Raw genomic sequence first — 16,971 nt, 5'->3', positions numbered from 1 at the left:
CTTTACAGAGTAAAACTTCTCCACAGAGTTTTTTTTTTTTTTTTTGCTGTAATCATTAGAGAAATAGATGACTAGGATTTTTCTTCCATGGTACTGCTGGGTGGGTTTAAATGTTCAACCATTAGGTTAGCAGACCAGAGCAAATAATTTGTTTTATGACCCAGGAAGGGATCATAATGGTTACGGAAGGTCAAAGCTTTAGTATAAATAAGACTTTAGTATAAAGAAGACATTTACCTTGTACATTAATAATTTCTTTTAGAAAGATCAGCACAAGTCTAGTCCCTATGAAGTGGAGGTTAAAGATATCCTAACTGTTCAACTCTTCCAACATGTTATATATATCTCCATAGTCCTTGATATCAATCACCAATCCTCCTTTCCCTCAAGTCCCAGAGTTCTGCAACATGCTGCAATGTCTCACAAAACTCACAATTGTCAAATGATATGATTCATGCAATTGTGGAGGTTGGCAAGTCCTAAATCCATAGTTCAGAGATCAGTTTGGAGGAATCTTCTTACCCACATAGTCTCAGGCACTGAGGAACCCAAATCAGCAGGTCAGGCTACAGACAACAGACCCTAGATGCACGAGGTTGTGGTAGCTGTTGAATCAGGTCCTGTTAATGGGTCAAAAGTTCCAGAAACTAGAGGTCAGACATAATGAGCCAGATGCAAGATCCAGGGCAAGAGAGCAAGCTTGTCCAAAGTAGTCTTATAAATTGGAGTCAGACCAGGCCCTCAAAGGAAACTTACGGTGGTGACTTGAGTCACACCCTCTAGTTAGATTGTTGTTAAGTGCCATTGAGTTGGTTCCAACTTATAGCGACTCTGTAGAGAGTTTCTGAGGACCGGCTGGTGGATTTGAACCACCAATCTTATGGTTAGCAGTCCAGTGCTTACCCTACAGTACCATACTAGGACTCTTCTAGTAAGGTTGTGGTTGTTGTTATTAAGTACCATCAAGTTGGTTCTGACTCATAGCAAGCCTGTATAGGGTTTCTGAGGAGCAGCTGGTGGGTTTGAACTGTAGACCTTTCAGTTAGCAGTCTGGTGCTTATCCTACAGCACCACACCAGGACTCCACCTGCACAGGTTGTCATTGTTAAGTGCTGTCGAGTTGTTTCTGACTTATGGCAACCCTGTAGAGAGTTTCTGAGGAGAGCCTGGTGGGTTTGAACCACTAACCTTGTGTGTGGTTAGTAGTCCAGTGCTTATCCTACAGTGCCACAACCCCTTGAGGGGATAGGACTATGCAAATAAAGTTGTTGCTGTTGTTAAGTGCTGTTGAGTTGGTTCCAACCCATGGCGACCCTGTATAGGGTTTCCTAGGAGCAACTGGTGAGCTTGAATCACCGACCTTGAGGATCAAAATGACTTTGCAGTCTAGCACATTAACCCACAGAGCCACACCAGGACTCCAATAAAGTGGTTAGTACATAATATGCAGTTGATAAATATTTGGTGAATAAATTAATCCATGTAAACTACTTTTTTTAAAGTGACATGTTCATGTTAACTGTTAACATTTATTGAACATTATGTGAGGTCCTGGTATGGCTCTGTAGGAAAAGGACTAGACTGCTACCTACAACATTGGTGGTTCAAACCCACCAACCACCCCTTGGAAACCCTCTGCAGGGTCGCTGAGTCGGAACTTACTTGACGTAATTTAACAAGAACAACAACAATAACAACCCCTATAAGGGAATTCTGGTGGGGCACTGTAGGATCAACTAACCACAATGTTGGTGGTTCAAACACCCCAATTGCTCCTTGGAAATCTATACAGGGTCACTATCAGTCAGAACTGATTTTTGGTATTTAACAATAACAACTATTTTAAGTGCTGGGGACACAGCAAGTGAACAAAGCAGATAAAAATCTATAGGGAGGAGTGATAGTAAATAAGGAAGTAAAATATATAGTGTGTTAGGTGGTGATGGTGTGACACTGTGTGATAAGCACTGGATCACAAGGTCGGTTCAAACCAACCAGCCGTTCCTTGGAAACCCTATACAGGGTTGCAATGAGTTGGAACTGATTCAATGGCACTTAACAACAACCGGTGGTGTTAAATCCTATGGAGAAAAAAAACAGCAAAGGAGAATAGACCATTGTGAGGAAAGACGGTGGGTGACTGTTGGAGGTGATAGTGTTGCTATTTTAAACAGGTGACCAAGGAAGACCTCACTTGTAAGGTGACATTTGAGCAGACAACTGAATGAAGTAGGGGAGGAAACCATGTGGGAGAAGAACCTAACAGAGGAAAATGTGTAAAGGTCTTGGTAGTATCCAGTATAGATGGAGTAGGACAAGGAGGAAGAATGGTAGGACATGAGGTCAGAGCACTAACAGAGAAAGGGCCAGATGAAGTAGGATTCTGTAGCAGCAGCAATGAGGTCAAGTGTAACCATGGTGAGGATGGCACAGGACTGGGCAGTGCTTAGTTCTGTTGTGCATAGGGTGGCTATGAGTCAGAACCGACTTGACAGCACTTAACAACAACATGAGGATTTTGGCTTAGTGAGATGTAAACCACTGGAGGAGATAATATTGAAGCGTTAACACTAACTGGATAGAGATGAACTTTTCCAAGGTAGCACAGCTGGTTAAGTGACAGAACAAAGGAACTCTGGCCTGTAGCTCTTACTCACTACCCTATGTTGCCTCTGAACTTTAGTCTTTGTTTTTAGCACTGCTTTCCTATGTCTTCAGACAAAGAAACTGGGACACTGGTAAGTGGCAGGTAGGGTTTGAGCCTAAGTCTGTAGGCCATGTGAGTTCAAGTTCTTTACACCACAGTGCCTCCCTCAGGTGTTTGGACCATAATGACATCTTGCCTGGAGGTCACTGCAGTGGAAAGGAAGAAAACCGAGGAACCCTGTCTGTTCAGTGCAGCCATGATTTTTAGGATGCTCCGACCGACCCCTGCCTCTGCGGAATTCTGGGCAGCTTTCCAGCTCACTGCTGCGGTCTCTAATCCACGGCACGGAGGAAGAAAGAAAATGTCCTGATTTCCAGGTGATCCGCAGGTATCCTGGAGTCGAAGGTGCGGGTGTTATTGAAGAACATAGGGCGAAGTCAGCGCAGGTTCCCGTACCGCCATCAGCCTCTCTCTCCCACTGTCTGAGCTTTGGCATTGCGGTTAGGGCAAAAAGGCGGAGTAGGGGCGGGGCTTTAGAGCCGCGCCCCCGTCACGTGATAGGACCATCATGGCGGCGGCCAGAGGCCAGCCCGGTTCCCGGAAGCAGGTTTTGAGGGGCGGGAGCGCTGCTGGAACCCGAGCCGGAGCCGGAGCTGGAGCTGGAGTGGGGAGGGCTGCCGGGCGGCCTGGAACCGGACGCGTCCGGAGCGTCCCTGTAGACCGGGACAGCAGGTGAGACGGGGTCTGGGCGAGGCGCGAGCTGGTGTGGCCGCGCTGAGCTGGTGCTAGGGGGCGCAGAGGGTACCCGTGACCTGGAGGTGAGGGAATCCAAGATGCCACGCGCATGCGAAGCTATTCGAGAGGCCCGCGCGGGCGGGAGGGATGCCTGGGACAGATGACGAGATGAGACATTGAAGGCAAAAACAGACATCTCGGCAAGAATGGGAGGTAATAGAAGGAAATGTACTGAAGCTGTTGTAGACGAGGACAGCTGTCCTTTTGGAACTTGCGGGACCGGATTTATGGAAGGGACTCCCTCTTTGCTATGCCAAGCAAGGGTGGGGCAAATGTTCAGTCTTCTCCTTTCTAACCCCTCCCTTTCTCACCGTGTCCTAGTAGACCGCTCTAGTGGGGCCACTCCTCCCACCCACTCAACTGGTCCCTCCGGTTTGAGCTCTGGGGGAGTGGACTTGAGGGGTGGGGAAATGGAATTGATGAGGGGGCTGAGTGGAGCTGTCTTCTGTTTACACATTCAGCCCCTTGACAGTGCTACCCAGGCAATGGATGTGATGCTGGCCCCTCACTCTGCCCCTCACTCCCCAGGTCGTCCGGGGCCCCGCCATGCTGGTGACTGCCTACCTCGCCTTTGTTGTCCTCTTGGCCTCCTGCCTGGGGCTGGAGCTGTCAAGATGCCGGGCTAAGCCCCCTGGAAGAGTCTGCAGCAATCCTTCCTTCCTTAGGTTTCAACTGGACTTCTATCAAGTCTATTTCTTGGCCCTAGCAGCCGACTGGCTCCAGGCTCCCTACCTCTATAAACTCTATCAGCATTACCATTTCTTGGAGGGTCAAATTGCCATCTTCTATGTCTGTGGCCTTGCTTCCACGGTTCTCTTTAGCCTTGTAGCCTCTTCTCTGGTGGATTGGCTGGGTCGAAAGAAGTCTTGTGTCCTCTTCTCCCTCACTTATTCTCTATGCTGCCTAACCAAACTCTCTCGTGACTACTTTGTGCTGCTGGTAGGTCGAGCGCTTGGTGGACTGTCCACAGCCCTGCTCTTCTCAGCCTTTGAGGCCTGGTACATTCATGAGCACGTGGATCGACATGACTTTCCTAGTGAATGGATTCCAGCTACATTTGCCCGAGTTGCCTTCTGGAACCATGTGCTGGCTATAGTGGCAGGTGTGGCATCTGAAGCTGTGGCCAACTGGATGGGGCTGGGGCCTGTAGCACCCTTTGTAGTTGCCATCCCTCTCCTGGCTCTGGCAGGGACCTTGGCCCTTCGCAACTGGGGAGAGAACTATGACCGGCAACGTGCCTTCTCAAGGACCTGTGCAGGGGGCCTGCGTTGCCTCCTGTCGGACCGCCGTGTGCTGTTGCTGGGCACCATACAGGCCCTATTTGAGAGTGTCATCTTCATCTTTATTTTCCTTTGGACACCCGTGTTATACCCACATGGGGCCCCACTGGGCATCATTTTCTCCAGCTTCATGGCAGCCAGCCTGCTTGGCTCTTCCCTGTACCGAATTGCCACCTCCAAGAGATACCACCTTCAACCCATGCACCTACTCTCCCTTGCTGTCCTCATCGTTGTCTTCTCCCTCTTCATGTTGACTTTCTCCACCAGCCCAGGCCAGGAGAGCCCAGTGGAATCCTTTATAGCCTTTCTACTTATCGAGTTGGCCTGTGGGCTGTATTTTCCCAGTATGAGCTTCCTGCGGAGAAAGGTGATCCCTGAGACAGAGCAGGCTGGTGTACTCAACTGGTTCCGGGTGCCCCTGCATCTGCTGGCCTGCCTGGGCCTCCTTGTCCTCCATGACAGTGATCGCAAAACAGGGACTCGGAACATGTTCAGCATCTGCTCGGCTGTCATGGTAATGGCACTGCTGGCGGTGGTGGGGCTCTTCACAGTGGTACGGCATGATGCTGAACTGCGGGTACCCGCACCCACAGGGGAGCCCTATGCCCCCGAACTCTAACCCTATTCCAGGATCAGGGAGTTGGGATAGACTCTTGAATCCCACCTCTCCAGGGTTGTACAGATATGTGACTTAACTTTGTGACTCTCAGCCCCCAAGCCTGTTGTGGCGCTCCTCCTACCAGTGCTTTGGGTTGGGGAGGAACTGGGGGTGATGGACTGGAAAGCAGGTGCCAAAAGTTGCCTCTGTGTTATTCCCTTTTCCTTACCACTGTAAAATAAACTTTGAACTGAGCATTGATTTGATTTACTTATCCTGGTGAGTGAGTCGCTGGTGTGTTTGAGGATACAGGTGGGGGTATCAGAAGGTTTGTTTTTCCAACCTTTCCAAGATTGTCTTAAGTTCAAACTGAGCATTGTGGAATTGCCTCTCAGCACAACTGGATGGGAAAGGCCTGAAGTTCCTAGTACTTCCTATCTCTCTACCCTGAGGACAGACACCCTCCACAGTTGCTAAGCAAACTTGCTCCACAGCCAAGGTAAGATGATCTCTGAAGTACTTGAGGTAAATGATCGGTATGTCAGGCCACTAACTAAGCAAAGATGACTGGGACTTGGACTGCTGCTCTGACCACCTCATGGAACAAACCTGGAACCCTTCTTGCAGCGACCTGCTTACAGCTCAGAACATACATGCTGCCTGTCTTCTGCCTCTGTGGCTATGAATGTACCATCTGTCCAGCATCTGGGCCCACCAGGTTCTGTGAAGGGCTGCCAAGAGAAGAGAGAGCAGTAAATGGTTGTGGGATTGAGATATCCAGTCTGTATCTGACTCTTTCCCACCCACCCTGAGTGACTGTGAGAGAGCCACCAGGGCAGGAAACAGTATCAGTGGGAACACCAGTTCTGTGGGCCCCGCCCTGCCTCACCTCTGATTGTATCTGCTTTTCCTCCTCCCACCAAAACCTGGGCTTTTCAGGGGAAGCAGAGTCAACCTGAAGAAGGGTGGGGATGGAGGGAGGGTAGGTTCAAGGTGTGTCCTGGAATGTACTTGAGATGGACATGGGGTCTGTTCCCGCCCCCCTCCAGTGTTCAGGAAAAGGAATGAAGAAGGCCTTCCTTTGGATCCCAGACTACTTCCAGACTTCCTGCAAGTCCCAAACTATGTGATGAGACAGCACCAGCTGGTGCTAAAGGAATGCAGGGTGGATGGACTTCTGAAGCAGGAGGTTGGGGGCAGGCAGGAAATTGGTGGTGGTCTCAGGTTCTTACTCAGGGACAGTGCCTACCAGGCTACAGGGAGCAGAGATAGAGGTTAAGTAAAAAAACAGGTATCTTTTCCTGCCCCTATCACCTCAAGTCTAAGACTGTTGCAATGAGTCCATTTCCACCCTGTTTAGTTATTTGTAGACTTTCCATTTCTTCTTACTGTATTACATATAGATAGGGTTATAGGAAACTGTCTTATTCACCTTTGTCTCTCCTATTTATACACATAAGTGGGTGCTTTGCTTGTAGCTATGTTGGTGTGGTGCTGTAGGATAAGCACTGGACTGCTAACTGTAAAGTCAGCAGTTCAAATCACCAGCTCCTCCTTGGAAAGCCTATACAGGTTCACTATGAGTTGGAACCTACTCGATGGTACTTAACGACAATAGCAATGCTCAATATGTATCTGGAAAGGAGAGAGGTCAGCTCATATCTGACTTTCCAAGAACCACTCATTGGGAAGTCAGTTGGCCTAGAATCTAGAGCCTTATTAATGATTTGTGTTTTGGGTGACAGTAATTATTTACTGTTGGAAGAGTGAGGGGTCCCCCCATTCCTGAGTGATAATGAAATAGGGGGCTAGGAAGACAGACTAAGGAGGTTTCTTTAACTTTGTCCTGTTAGCTTGCTTTAAAGGGGCTGGCAACAGATGGATGGGGGAGAGTTCTTTCCTGTCAGACTCACAGGGTGTTAAGGGCTTGAAAGCATCTTAGAAATTGTTGCATATTTTTATTTGAGCACCCATTATATGCCATGCATTATATTACAAGGTGGCTAGTGCCAAACATTTTTTCTCATTTTTGTTTTGGTGAAATTTTTTACCCAAGAGGAAAATCTATTTGAAGAAATGAAGTCATTTGTCTAAGGTCATGCAGTCAGTGGATGGTAGGGCTGAGGCTATACCTTGTCTCTTGCTACCAGCCCAATATTTTCCTCCTTTGACATACACTGCCCATGCACCAAGATCTGTCCCTGGAGAAGGACAAAAGATTGGAAGTGTCAACCTTGCCCATTCTGGTCTACTTTGGGGATCTGTCCATATGGTTCTAATGAGTGATAGGGTCACTAAGTGCACACCGTCTACCAAATGCAACTCATAGTACTTTGCTGAGAGGCAGCATAGAGAGATGCCTCAGAGCATGAAACCAGAGCCCAGCTGGCTAGGGCATCTCTGTGCCTCAGTTTCCTCATCTATCAAATGAGGATGATAGTAGAGTCTCTACCTTATGAGGCTTTTGTGAGAATTAAATGTACTACTATAGTTAAGTGCTGAGAATGATGGTTGGCTCACAATGTAAGCACTACATAAGTGTTTGCTTTTATGTTCGTTAATTTTTTCAATCCAGCTGAGCCAATTTGGATTTGGTTTTGAGAATGAAGAGATGGGCTGTAATGGTGTGTAACTTCCCAACACTTCCCAGTAGTGAGGTGATTTTCTGTGATGTTTATCCTCTGTGTGGCCCAGATGGAAGCATCAAGCTAACCGAGAGATCTACTTTGGGGTATGTAAGCAGCTGAGTTGGGTGTCAGTGTGTTCCACTTGAGCTTATTTCCTTTTCCTCAAGTGGGAAAGTCAGCTTGGGGCAGACTTGATATACACCATCATCTTTCTCTAAGAGGCTCCTGACTTTCTGAGTGTCCATCCAGCTGGACACATGGTTATTTGATGTGGAGTTTTTGAATGATCCTGAGGAAAGAAGAAGAACGAGGAACCAAGGATGCAGAATGATTGGGAGACAAGGACAGCTCAGGGTTCTGAGGCCTTTTCTGCTTGGAGATGCAGTCCCTACCCAGAGAGAGGAAGGGGCTGATCCCAACATGGCCCTTTTGCTGGGTGTAGGTTCTACTCTGAATTGCCCTTTCCCTAATCCCAACTATGGAGGTCTTCCCTTCCCTTTAATTATTTTTTGCCACCACTCCCCCACAAAATAGAATTCTAAAACAAAAAGAAAGTTTGTCATGCTTGGAATCAAGTTTATTTTACAATGAAGTCAATATGTATTAAATGTAAAATGTCCATTTCTGTCTAGTCAATTTTAGTTTATAGCAACCCTAGTAAGGAGCTCTGGTAGCGTAGTGGTTATGAATTGGGCTGCTAATCTCACAGTCAGTAGTTCGAAACTACCAGCTGTTCCGCGGGAGAAAGATGAGGCTTTCTGCTCTGGTAAAGATTTACAGCCTCGGAAACCCTGTACAGGGTCGCTATGAGTCTGAACCAACTCCACGGCACTTAACAACAGCATAGGACAGAGTAGAACTGCCCATCTCCTGTAATCATTATGGAAGCAGACTGCCACATCTTTCTCCTGCCAACCTTTCATAGTAAAATTGTCAAGTATAAAAATACATATCTGATATAAATATATTACTATGTTGAAAATATATTTATACTTAAATATAATATAAAGGGGCTTTAAAAGTTCATGGAAAAATTCCATTATCTTTTGAGTTCATTTTCCACAAATTTGTTGAAGCCTCCTTGTATATTATTATAAGGAGTCCTGGTGATGATGTAGGATAAGCACTAGACTGCTAATCACAAGGTCAAGAGTTCAAACTCACCAGCTGCTCTGTGGAGAAAGATGAGCCTTTCTGCTCCTGTAAATATTTACAGCATTAGAAAAGCTATACAGGGTTGCTATGAGTCAGAATCAACCATTCGGCAGTGGGGGTTTTGTGTAATATAAACATATATAGAAATATAAAGTGTAAAATGACAGGCTCCCTTATTCCTGTCCAGCAATTATCACTGTTAAGTTTTTGATCCAGTACACCAGATTTAATATTAGTATACATAATTACAAGGAGCTCTGGTAGCATAGTGGTTACAAATCAGGCTGCTAATCTCATGGTCAGCAGTTCAAAGCTACCAGCTGTTCCGTGGGAGAAAGATGAGGCTTTCTGCTCCCATAAAGATTTACAACCTCGGAAACCCTGTACAGGGTCACTATGAGTCGGAACTGACTCCACAGCACATAACACAGCAACAGCATTCATACTTATATATGTACGTGATGGTGGTGGTGGTGGTTTTGGGTGAGTCAAGTCAGTTCCGCAGCCCACTTCATAATGCACTATGCTACAAGAGCTCCTTTATCTATATTAATAAAAATTATACAATTCATGGTGTTCTACAACCTTTTTTCTTTTACATACCATATATCTTGTTTGTTGGGTTGTTTGTTTGTGTTGGAACAGTTAATATCTACAGGAAGACTACAGCAGTCATTCATGTATCTCAGACATCTTTATATGCCAGTACATATAAGACATGAAATCCTGGGGTGGCGCTGTAGGATTAGCACTGGACTGCTAACCACAAGGTCGGCAGTTCAAACCCACCAGCTGCTTCTTGGAAATCCTATACAGGCTCATTGTGAGTCAACCAATTCGATGGCACTTAACAGCAACACATATGAAACATGCTCTTTAATCGCTACATAGCACTGTTGTTGTTGTTGTTGTTGTTGTTAAGTGCCTTCGAGTTGGAGCCGACCCATAGCGACCCTGTACAGGGTTTCCAAGGGTGTAAATCCTTACGGGAGTAGAAAGCCTCATCTTTCTCCCGCAGAGCGGCTAGTAGTTTCGAACCACTGACCTTAAGGTTCGCAGCCCGATTCGTAACCACTACGCTAACATAGCACTTGTTAGGGTCTTTGAAAAGCATTTAAAAATTACTCCTACTTGAGGCTGACAGAAACCTGGGAAGTAGTGAGACTTTGGTATTACTATCTCTGCTTCACAGAGAAAGAACAAGTTGAGCTGGGGCTAAAACCTGCTCTTCTATCCAGACTTCGGTCCCAAACTCTTTCCACTACCTTATGTTACATCTTTATAAGGCTGGTATTCAGTGGGAGAGGTTGAGTTATGTGATGGGATTCACGTTCATATCATTGAGCATTGATTGACCTTTTGATACTGAAGAACTTTGTGTCTCTTCTAAGAAATGCAAGAATAAAAAGAAAAGTTAAATTCTTTGCCCTTGGAGAGTTTAGAATCAATTAGGTATAATACGTGCATCAGAAAAAGAAAAATCCTGGAGCACCTGCTACATAACATGTTAAGTGAACACTGCTGAAATGAAAACAAGGATTTGAGAGAATTGATGTATTCATTGATCAGACATTTATGACTGTCTCTTCTATGCTGGGTCCTGTGCGCTATAGAAGATACGTCTGTCATGTCTGTAACATTTAACACCTGTGTTTATATTACCATTTTCAAATGCTGAGTTTTTTTGAGATGTCATAATTTTTGGTTTGGTAGTGGTGTTTTTTAAAAATTCATTGTTGTTTTTAACTTTTTATTGTGAATTAGGTGAAGGTTTACGTACAAGACCATCAGATCTACATTCAGCAAACCATACACCTTGTTTCATTTCAATGATTACAATCCCCTCCCTGCAACGTTTATCTCACTTCCTCCCTGTGGCTCCCTATTTACATCTAATATTTCACAAATGAACAAGGCAAAAATATTTGATGTACACTTACAAAACAAATAATATATATTCATTTAAATGTTCAAAGGGCATACTCTTGCCAGCCAGCCTCCTGCCCGCAGGCACACAGCCACCATCTTTGCTGTTGTGCTATGGTGGTGTTTCTTTTGTCTTCCTAGCTATATATTCTAAAACTTGGAAAAAAATGATGGCGCAGAGGGATGAACTGGGCAATGCAGTTAATTAAGGCGAAGAAAAATGGAACACCACAATTTTGAGCAAAATTCCTGGGTGGGGAAGGAAAAAGAAGCTAAGTCAAATTAATCTGTATGTTTGGGCAGGTGATTAATACTGACTTAATATACTTAATATACTTACTTTAATGTAAGTCATTGTGACAAAAATGCCTGTGAATCAATTTCCCTAGATCTTTCAGTCACTAACACCCACTCTCTCCCCTCCCCGTTAAAGAGCACTTGTTAATTGCGTCGAGTCTGCTCCGACCTTATATAGGGTTTCCTAGGGGTGGCTGGTGAGTTTGAACCACTAACCTTACCGTTCAAGCCAACCTTGCGGTCTAGTGCCTATCCTACACCGCCTGTTTTCATACAATGATGGGAAAAGCAAGGCTGGAAAACAGAGGAAAAACAGTACTTATTTCAGTGTCTTTAGAAAACTTATTTTAAAAGAATTGCATGAAAGGATACGCGCTTTTTACCCAGTAACTGAAACCGCGTGACTTCCGAGTTCTTTTTGTTGTCTAGCCTAAATCTCTTGAAATTTAAACACTTGCCTGAGCTCTCTAGATAAAGAGAGGAAGAAGGGGCTGGCCTTCTCGACAGCGACTAAGCAAGTAGCTAGAGAACTCAGAGCGGTGACTGAGAAAAATGAGGCAACTCGCGCCCCCCAGAGGCCTTAACGTCTAAAGCAGCAGGCCCTGGTGGGCTTGTGTCACGCGAGGGAGAAGGGCTACGGATAAACTACAACTCCCAGCGTGCCGCGCGGCCCACAGGCGTTTTGCAGCTTTCAATGATTGGCCGCAGGGATATTTGAAAGGAGGAGCTGGCGCGGAAAAGTGAAGGTTGAATTTCGGGTCCTCGCGGAATACTCTGGCTGTTAATCCTTGGATACTTGAGGAAGGTCGACCTCTGGGGCTGTAAGTCCCGGAGGTACTCGTGGAAGTGTTTACACGTGGAGGTGAATGGGGAGAAACAAACTGGGGAGAAGCAGCCCGGGAGGAGAGACAGCACTCTCTGCGGGGAGGGCCGGAAAACCTCGGGACGATACGGCGGGCGCTGAAGAACTCTGTGGAGGCATCCAGGGTTGGGAGTTGGGTTGGTGAGGACTGGGATTGGTCAGGAGGAAAGAAGGTTTTGGGTCGGCGCGGTTTCCAGGCAGGGTTTTGTTGTTTTTGATAGGATTCTTTATCACCTTCTCTGGCCTTTAAATCCTTGCCCAACCTCCGTGTAGCGCCATGCTAATCTCCGCCTTCTCTATTCTCCCAAGCTCCCAGCGCCATGAGGAATTTTAAAGGAGTCAATTTTGGGAGTCTGCTGAGCAGCCAGAAAGAGGCTGAAGAGTTGCTACCTGACTTGAAGGTGGGGAGCTGCCTGGCTTGGGATATTCCTGGCTTTTCCAATTGAGGGAGTAGTTGAGGGCTTGCTGCTACTGCAGAGGAATGGAAAGGGGAAGGCTTGGGACTGTGGCTCCCAAGATGGGAAGAGGAATTAGAATTGAGGTTGCTTGGAGCTGTGATCTAAACAAACTTTACTATGATTTATTATTTTATTGCTTTGTTTTGAAAAGAGAGACAAGGAGACTCTCTCTTGAGCAACCCTGCTTCAAATTCTTTTCTCTTCTTCCTTTCCTTTCTTTGGTGGCCCAATTCACACTTTTCTCTCCTCCTAGGAGTTCCTGTCCAAGCCTCCAGCTGGGCTTCCCAGCTGCCGGTATGATGCAGAAAGAAGACAAACCTGTGATGCCATTCTGAGGGCTTGCAATCAGCAGCTGACTGCCAAGCTGCCTTGCCCTGGACACCTAGGGAGTCTGCTGGAGCTGGCAGAACTGGCCTGCCATGGCTACTTGGTGTCCACTCCCCAGCGCTCGCCCCTCTACTTAGAACGCATACTCTTCATCTTCTTGCGGAATGTTGCCTCACAAGGCAGCCCAGAGGCCACACTCCGCCTAGCCCAGCCCCTCCATACCTGCTTGGTGCAGTGCTCTCACCAGGTTGCTTCCCAGGATTATGAGGCTGTTGCTCGAGGCAGCTTTTCTCTGCTTTGGAAGGGGGCAGAAGCCCTGGTGGAGAGGCATGCTGCACTTTCAGCTCGGCTTAAAGCCTTGAGTTTCCTAGTACTCTTAGAGGATGAAAGTACCTCTTGTGAGGTTCCGCACTTTGCTTCTCCAACAGCTTGTCGAGTGGTAGCTGCCCATCAGCTATTTGATTCCAGTGGGCCTGGTTTGAGTGAAGCAGATGCTGATTTCCTAGATGACCTGCTCTCCAAGCATGTGATCAGAGTCTTGGTGGGTGAGGGAGGGAGCTCTCCTGGTCCTCTTTCTCCCCAGAGGGCCCTCTGCTTCTTGGAGCTCATTCTGGAACACTGTCGTCGTCTGTGCTGGAGCCGTCACCACACCAAGGCCACCCAAGCAGTGGAGAAGGCTCATGGTTACCTAAAGAACACAGATCTGGCTCTTAGTCTCCAGCTGTGTCAGCTGGGGGTTGAGCTGTTCCAGGTCCGGGAGGGAGGAGGGCCTCAGACAGTGGCGAAGCTTCTGGTGAAGGCATCAGCTGTTGTGAAGGCCAGTATGGAAGCACCATCACCGCCGCTGCGTGCGTTGTGTGAAAGCTGCCAATTCTTCCTATCAGGCCTAGAGCGAGGCACCAAGGGACGTTATGGATCTGATGCTGTTCTGGGCCTTTCTGCTTTTCTTTGCAGCTACTGCTCCCTCATCCGGCAGCTGCGGGATGGTGTAAGTTAAGGACCTGGAGGTAGGGTGGGAACATGGTTCTGTGGACACAATACCACCCTGTGTCTTTGGCAAGATCTGGAAGCCCTGGCTGCCTCCCTGGCAAGCTGCTCCCTAGACTATGCCTAGCTAGCCAGCCAGTAGTTTGGGATGTCTTGTCAGGATAATGGCTCCTCTTGCTGTCCTTTTCAGCTCTCCGGAACTTGTGGCCACAGTCTTCAGCTTGGAACTTACCTATCTCCTTCCTTCCTCAGGTTTTTGCAGACTCACCCAAGCAACAGCAGTCTTTGGTTCAGATGCAGTTTCAAGGACTTCATCTCTACACTCTGGTGGTTTATGACTTTGCCCAAGGCTGCCAGGTACCGACTGGGAATTAAAGAGCCTGGCCAGGGTGTTAGGGTCTGAGGTGACTCATTTTCCTAGATTGGGCTTTTGTGTTGCTTTGGCTTTCGGGGTAGAGATCACCCTGGACCTCTCATGATTCTTACCCTCAAACCCTTTTTGTCCCTTCAGGAGGCTGATTTGACTGACCTTGCCCAGCTGGTGGAGAGTTGCAAATCTACTGTTGTCTGGATGCTGGAGGCCTTAGAGGGTCTGTCAGGCCCAGAGCTGACAGACTATCTAGGGATGACTGGTTAGTGCTTTGGGCCCAGATATGGCTCATGGTGGGCGGGGGGCATTATTCAGGAGTAAGGCATGTAGTAGTACTTGGCTGGGATAGCACTGATCATTGCAGGAGCTCCATGTGGTTTAAGGAGATAGTGAAAACAGTGTTTATAAGTAGACAAGTGATAAGGATAATTTATAACAGTAGACCCTGATCTCTTTTTTATCAACTTTGAAATCAGAGTTGGTGTTTATTGCATGAAAACATTTATTTTTGTATTTTTTAAAGTTTTTATTGTGTATTATGTGATCGTTTCATAGGAGAACACCAGCTTTACATTCATGGTATTGAATATTGTTTCATTGCAATGATTACAATCCCCTCCATGTATCAGATTCAAACAACTAAAGGGTATACCCTGCAAGCCTGCCCCTCGGTTGTCAGCACACAGCCCCTCTCCCTTTCTGAGTCTAGAGTCCCTAGCTGCTCCATCTCTCCATATCATCCTTTCTGCCTCTATCTCTGGCGTCACTGATATCTCTGGGTACGATCCCGCACTCCAGTCTTCTCCCTTGATAATCCCAGGGACCTTCGCTCCTGGACTGCAAAGTCAACCACTCCCCTTCTTTTACTACAAAATGTCTACTTTTACATTACCAACCCTCACAGTCAGCCCTGATAGCAATTATTCACTGTTGTACCACAGGAGTCCTATCCCCATCTCCTTTCATCAGCCCTGCCCAGACAGATTGGAAACTACTCAGTGGAGATTCTACCTCCCTCCGTGCCCTCTGGATCTAGGCGCCCTCTTGAAAGCTTGTAAGCTAGTCACTTCTTGCCCTTGTAGTACCCCCATTTTGTGTAGCCAATATCTAAGTTGCTCATCCCTGTCTACTCTGTGTACTGAGAGGGTGGGAATGATCTTCGCTGTAAAGATTTGTTCCCTCTCTTGAGCTACTGCATCCATAGGTGTAGGTCAAGTTCATCTAGTAGTATCAGATTACTCTTTTTTTTCCTCTTCTAGTTGAGTTCTGATCATCCAGCCATTGAGGCCATGTCAAGTGGGTATTATCTGCAAGTATGAGTGTGCTTGTGCATATCCCTTCGCTTCTTATTAGCTGGATGCTTCACTCTTCACGCTAGTCCTCTGTGGCTATGTCACTGAGTCTGGGCCCAGGAGTCCCAAGGTCTTGCCATACTGCTGGCCAACCAGGTCTCCATCCGGGTTCACAGGAGTCTATTGAACGTGGTAGGACTTAACTCACAGCTTCATTGCTATTTTCCCTCACTTCCCCTTATCGGTGACCAACATGGTCACCAGTCAGACTGCATGGCTGCTCATGTATTACCCTTGAGTCTTAGTCTTGGAAGGGGGTTTGTCCTGAGTGGACCCAACCACTTGTGTTGATGGCTCCTGGGAGAGCAACTTGCTTGTTCTTGTAGTAGTCCTTCGGACTGCCATTATTATATTTGATTTTTCCTGTCGGTCTTTCTGTCAAAAAGCATCTTTTGTTCTTCTAGCAGCTCCAGGCTGGTCTGCTTGTCCTTCAAGTGGAAATTTCCCACCTCAGAAGATTCTGGCTGGGGTTCAGGATTCCATCTATGTCTTAGGCAATGAACAGCCTCCGCAGGAAGCTTCCTTCACTGGACAAGTTGTAGGCCCATTTTAGGTATTCCAATCAGTTATAGTCTTAAGATGGACTTACAAGCTTTCTATGGTGATGTTTCTGGCTATTTCTTTCTCTCTCCCTCAAGTGTCTACTTTACAATGGTAGGGAAGGGAAACCAAGATTCAAAAGACAGCCAAGCATCTTAACATTATTTCCCCTCTTTTACCCATTCAAACTATGCCTCAATCCCTATATCCCAGAGCCCTGTTGTTCCAGGGTTGTGCATACATTATTATCTACCTCTGTCCCACTTAGCCCTGGAGTCCTGGTGTGGCGTTGTGGGTTAATGCACTAGACTGCAAAGCCATTTGAACTGCAAGGTTGGCAGTTCAAGTTCACCAGCTGCTCCTCGGAAACCCTATACAGGGTCACTATGGGTCAGAACTGACTTGACAGCACTTCACAACAACAACACTTAGCCCATGCAAACCTGCCTAACTGTTTTCTCATCCACCTTGTTCTTCCATTACCCTCTCCCTTCTTGTGTATTGCCCCTCCCCACCAAACCCAAGCTATCCTGTGTCTATTCGCTACCCTGAGCTCCACCACCTTCCCCTCCCTCCCCTCACTCCACTCCACACATCCTGTTGTTGTTGTTGTTGTTAAGTGCCGTCGAGGTCAAGTCGATTCCGACCTATAGTGACCCTGTATAGGGTTTCCAAAGAGCAGCTGGTGAGCTTGAACCGCCGACCTTGCAGTTCAAACGGCTTTGCAGTCTGGCGCATTAACCCACAGTG

General features: G+C 47.0%; 2 protein-coding genes across 2 annotated transcripts in view; both read left to right on the top strand.

Moving 5' to 3' along the window:
• Positions 1–3,196: 3,196 nt before the first annotated feature.
• On the top strand, positions 3,197–5,574 carry MFSD5 (major facilitator superfamily domain containing 5). The gene is made up of 2 exons (XM_006869971.1): positions 3,197–3,379; positions 3,971–5,574. Exon 2 carries the CDS (start codon positions 3,989–3,991, stop codon positions 5,339–5,341), a length of 1,353 nt encoding a protein of 450 aa, XP_006870033.1. The 5' UTR covers positions 3,197–3,379; positions 3,971–3,988; the 3' UTR covers positions 5,342–5,574.
• A 6,921-nt stretch (positions 5,575–12,495) lies between these two features.
• Positions 12,496–16,971, top strand: part of ESPL1 (extra spindle pole bodies homolog 1 (S. cerevisiae)) — a 26,421-nt gene continuing 21,945 nt past the window's right edge. Inside the window, exons 1-4 of the mRNA XM_006869970.1 lie at positions 12,496–12,588; positions 12,899–13,960; positions 14,212–14,316; positions 14,471–14,591. Of these exons, the coding sequence (XP_006870032.1) occupies positions 12,508–12,588; positions 12,899–13,960; positions 14,212–14,316; positions 14,471–14,591 (1,369 nt within the window). The 5' untranslated portion in view covers positions 12,496–12,507. The remainder of the gene's footprint in view (positions 12,589–12,898; positions 13,961–14,211; positions 14,317–14,470; positions 14,592–16,971) is intronic.

The sequence above is a fragment of the Chrysochloris asiatica genome, unplaced genomic scaffold (genome assembly GCF_000296735.1).
Source record: "Chrysochloris asiatica unplaced genomic scaffold, ChrAsi1.0 scaffold00138, whole genome shotgun sequence".
NCBI classification, from domain to species: Eukaryota; Metazoa; Chordata; class Mammalia; order Afrosoricida; family Chrysochloridae; genus Chrysochloris; species Chrysochloris asiatica.
This window is presented reverse-complemented; position numbering and strand designations above follow the sequence as displayed.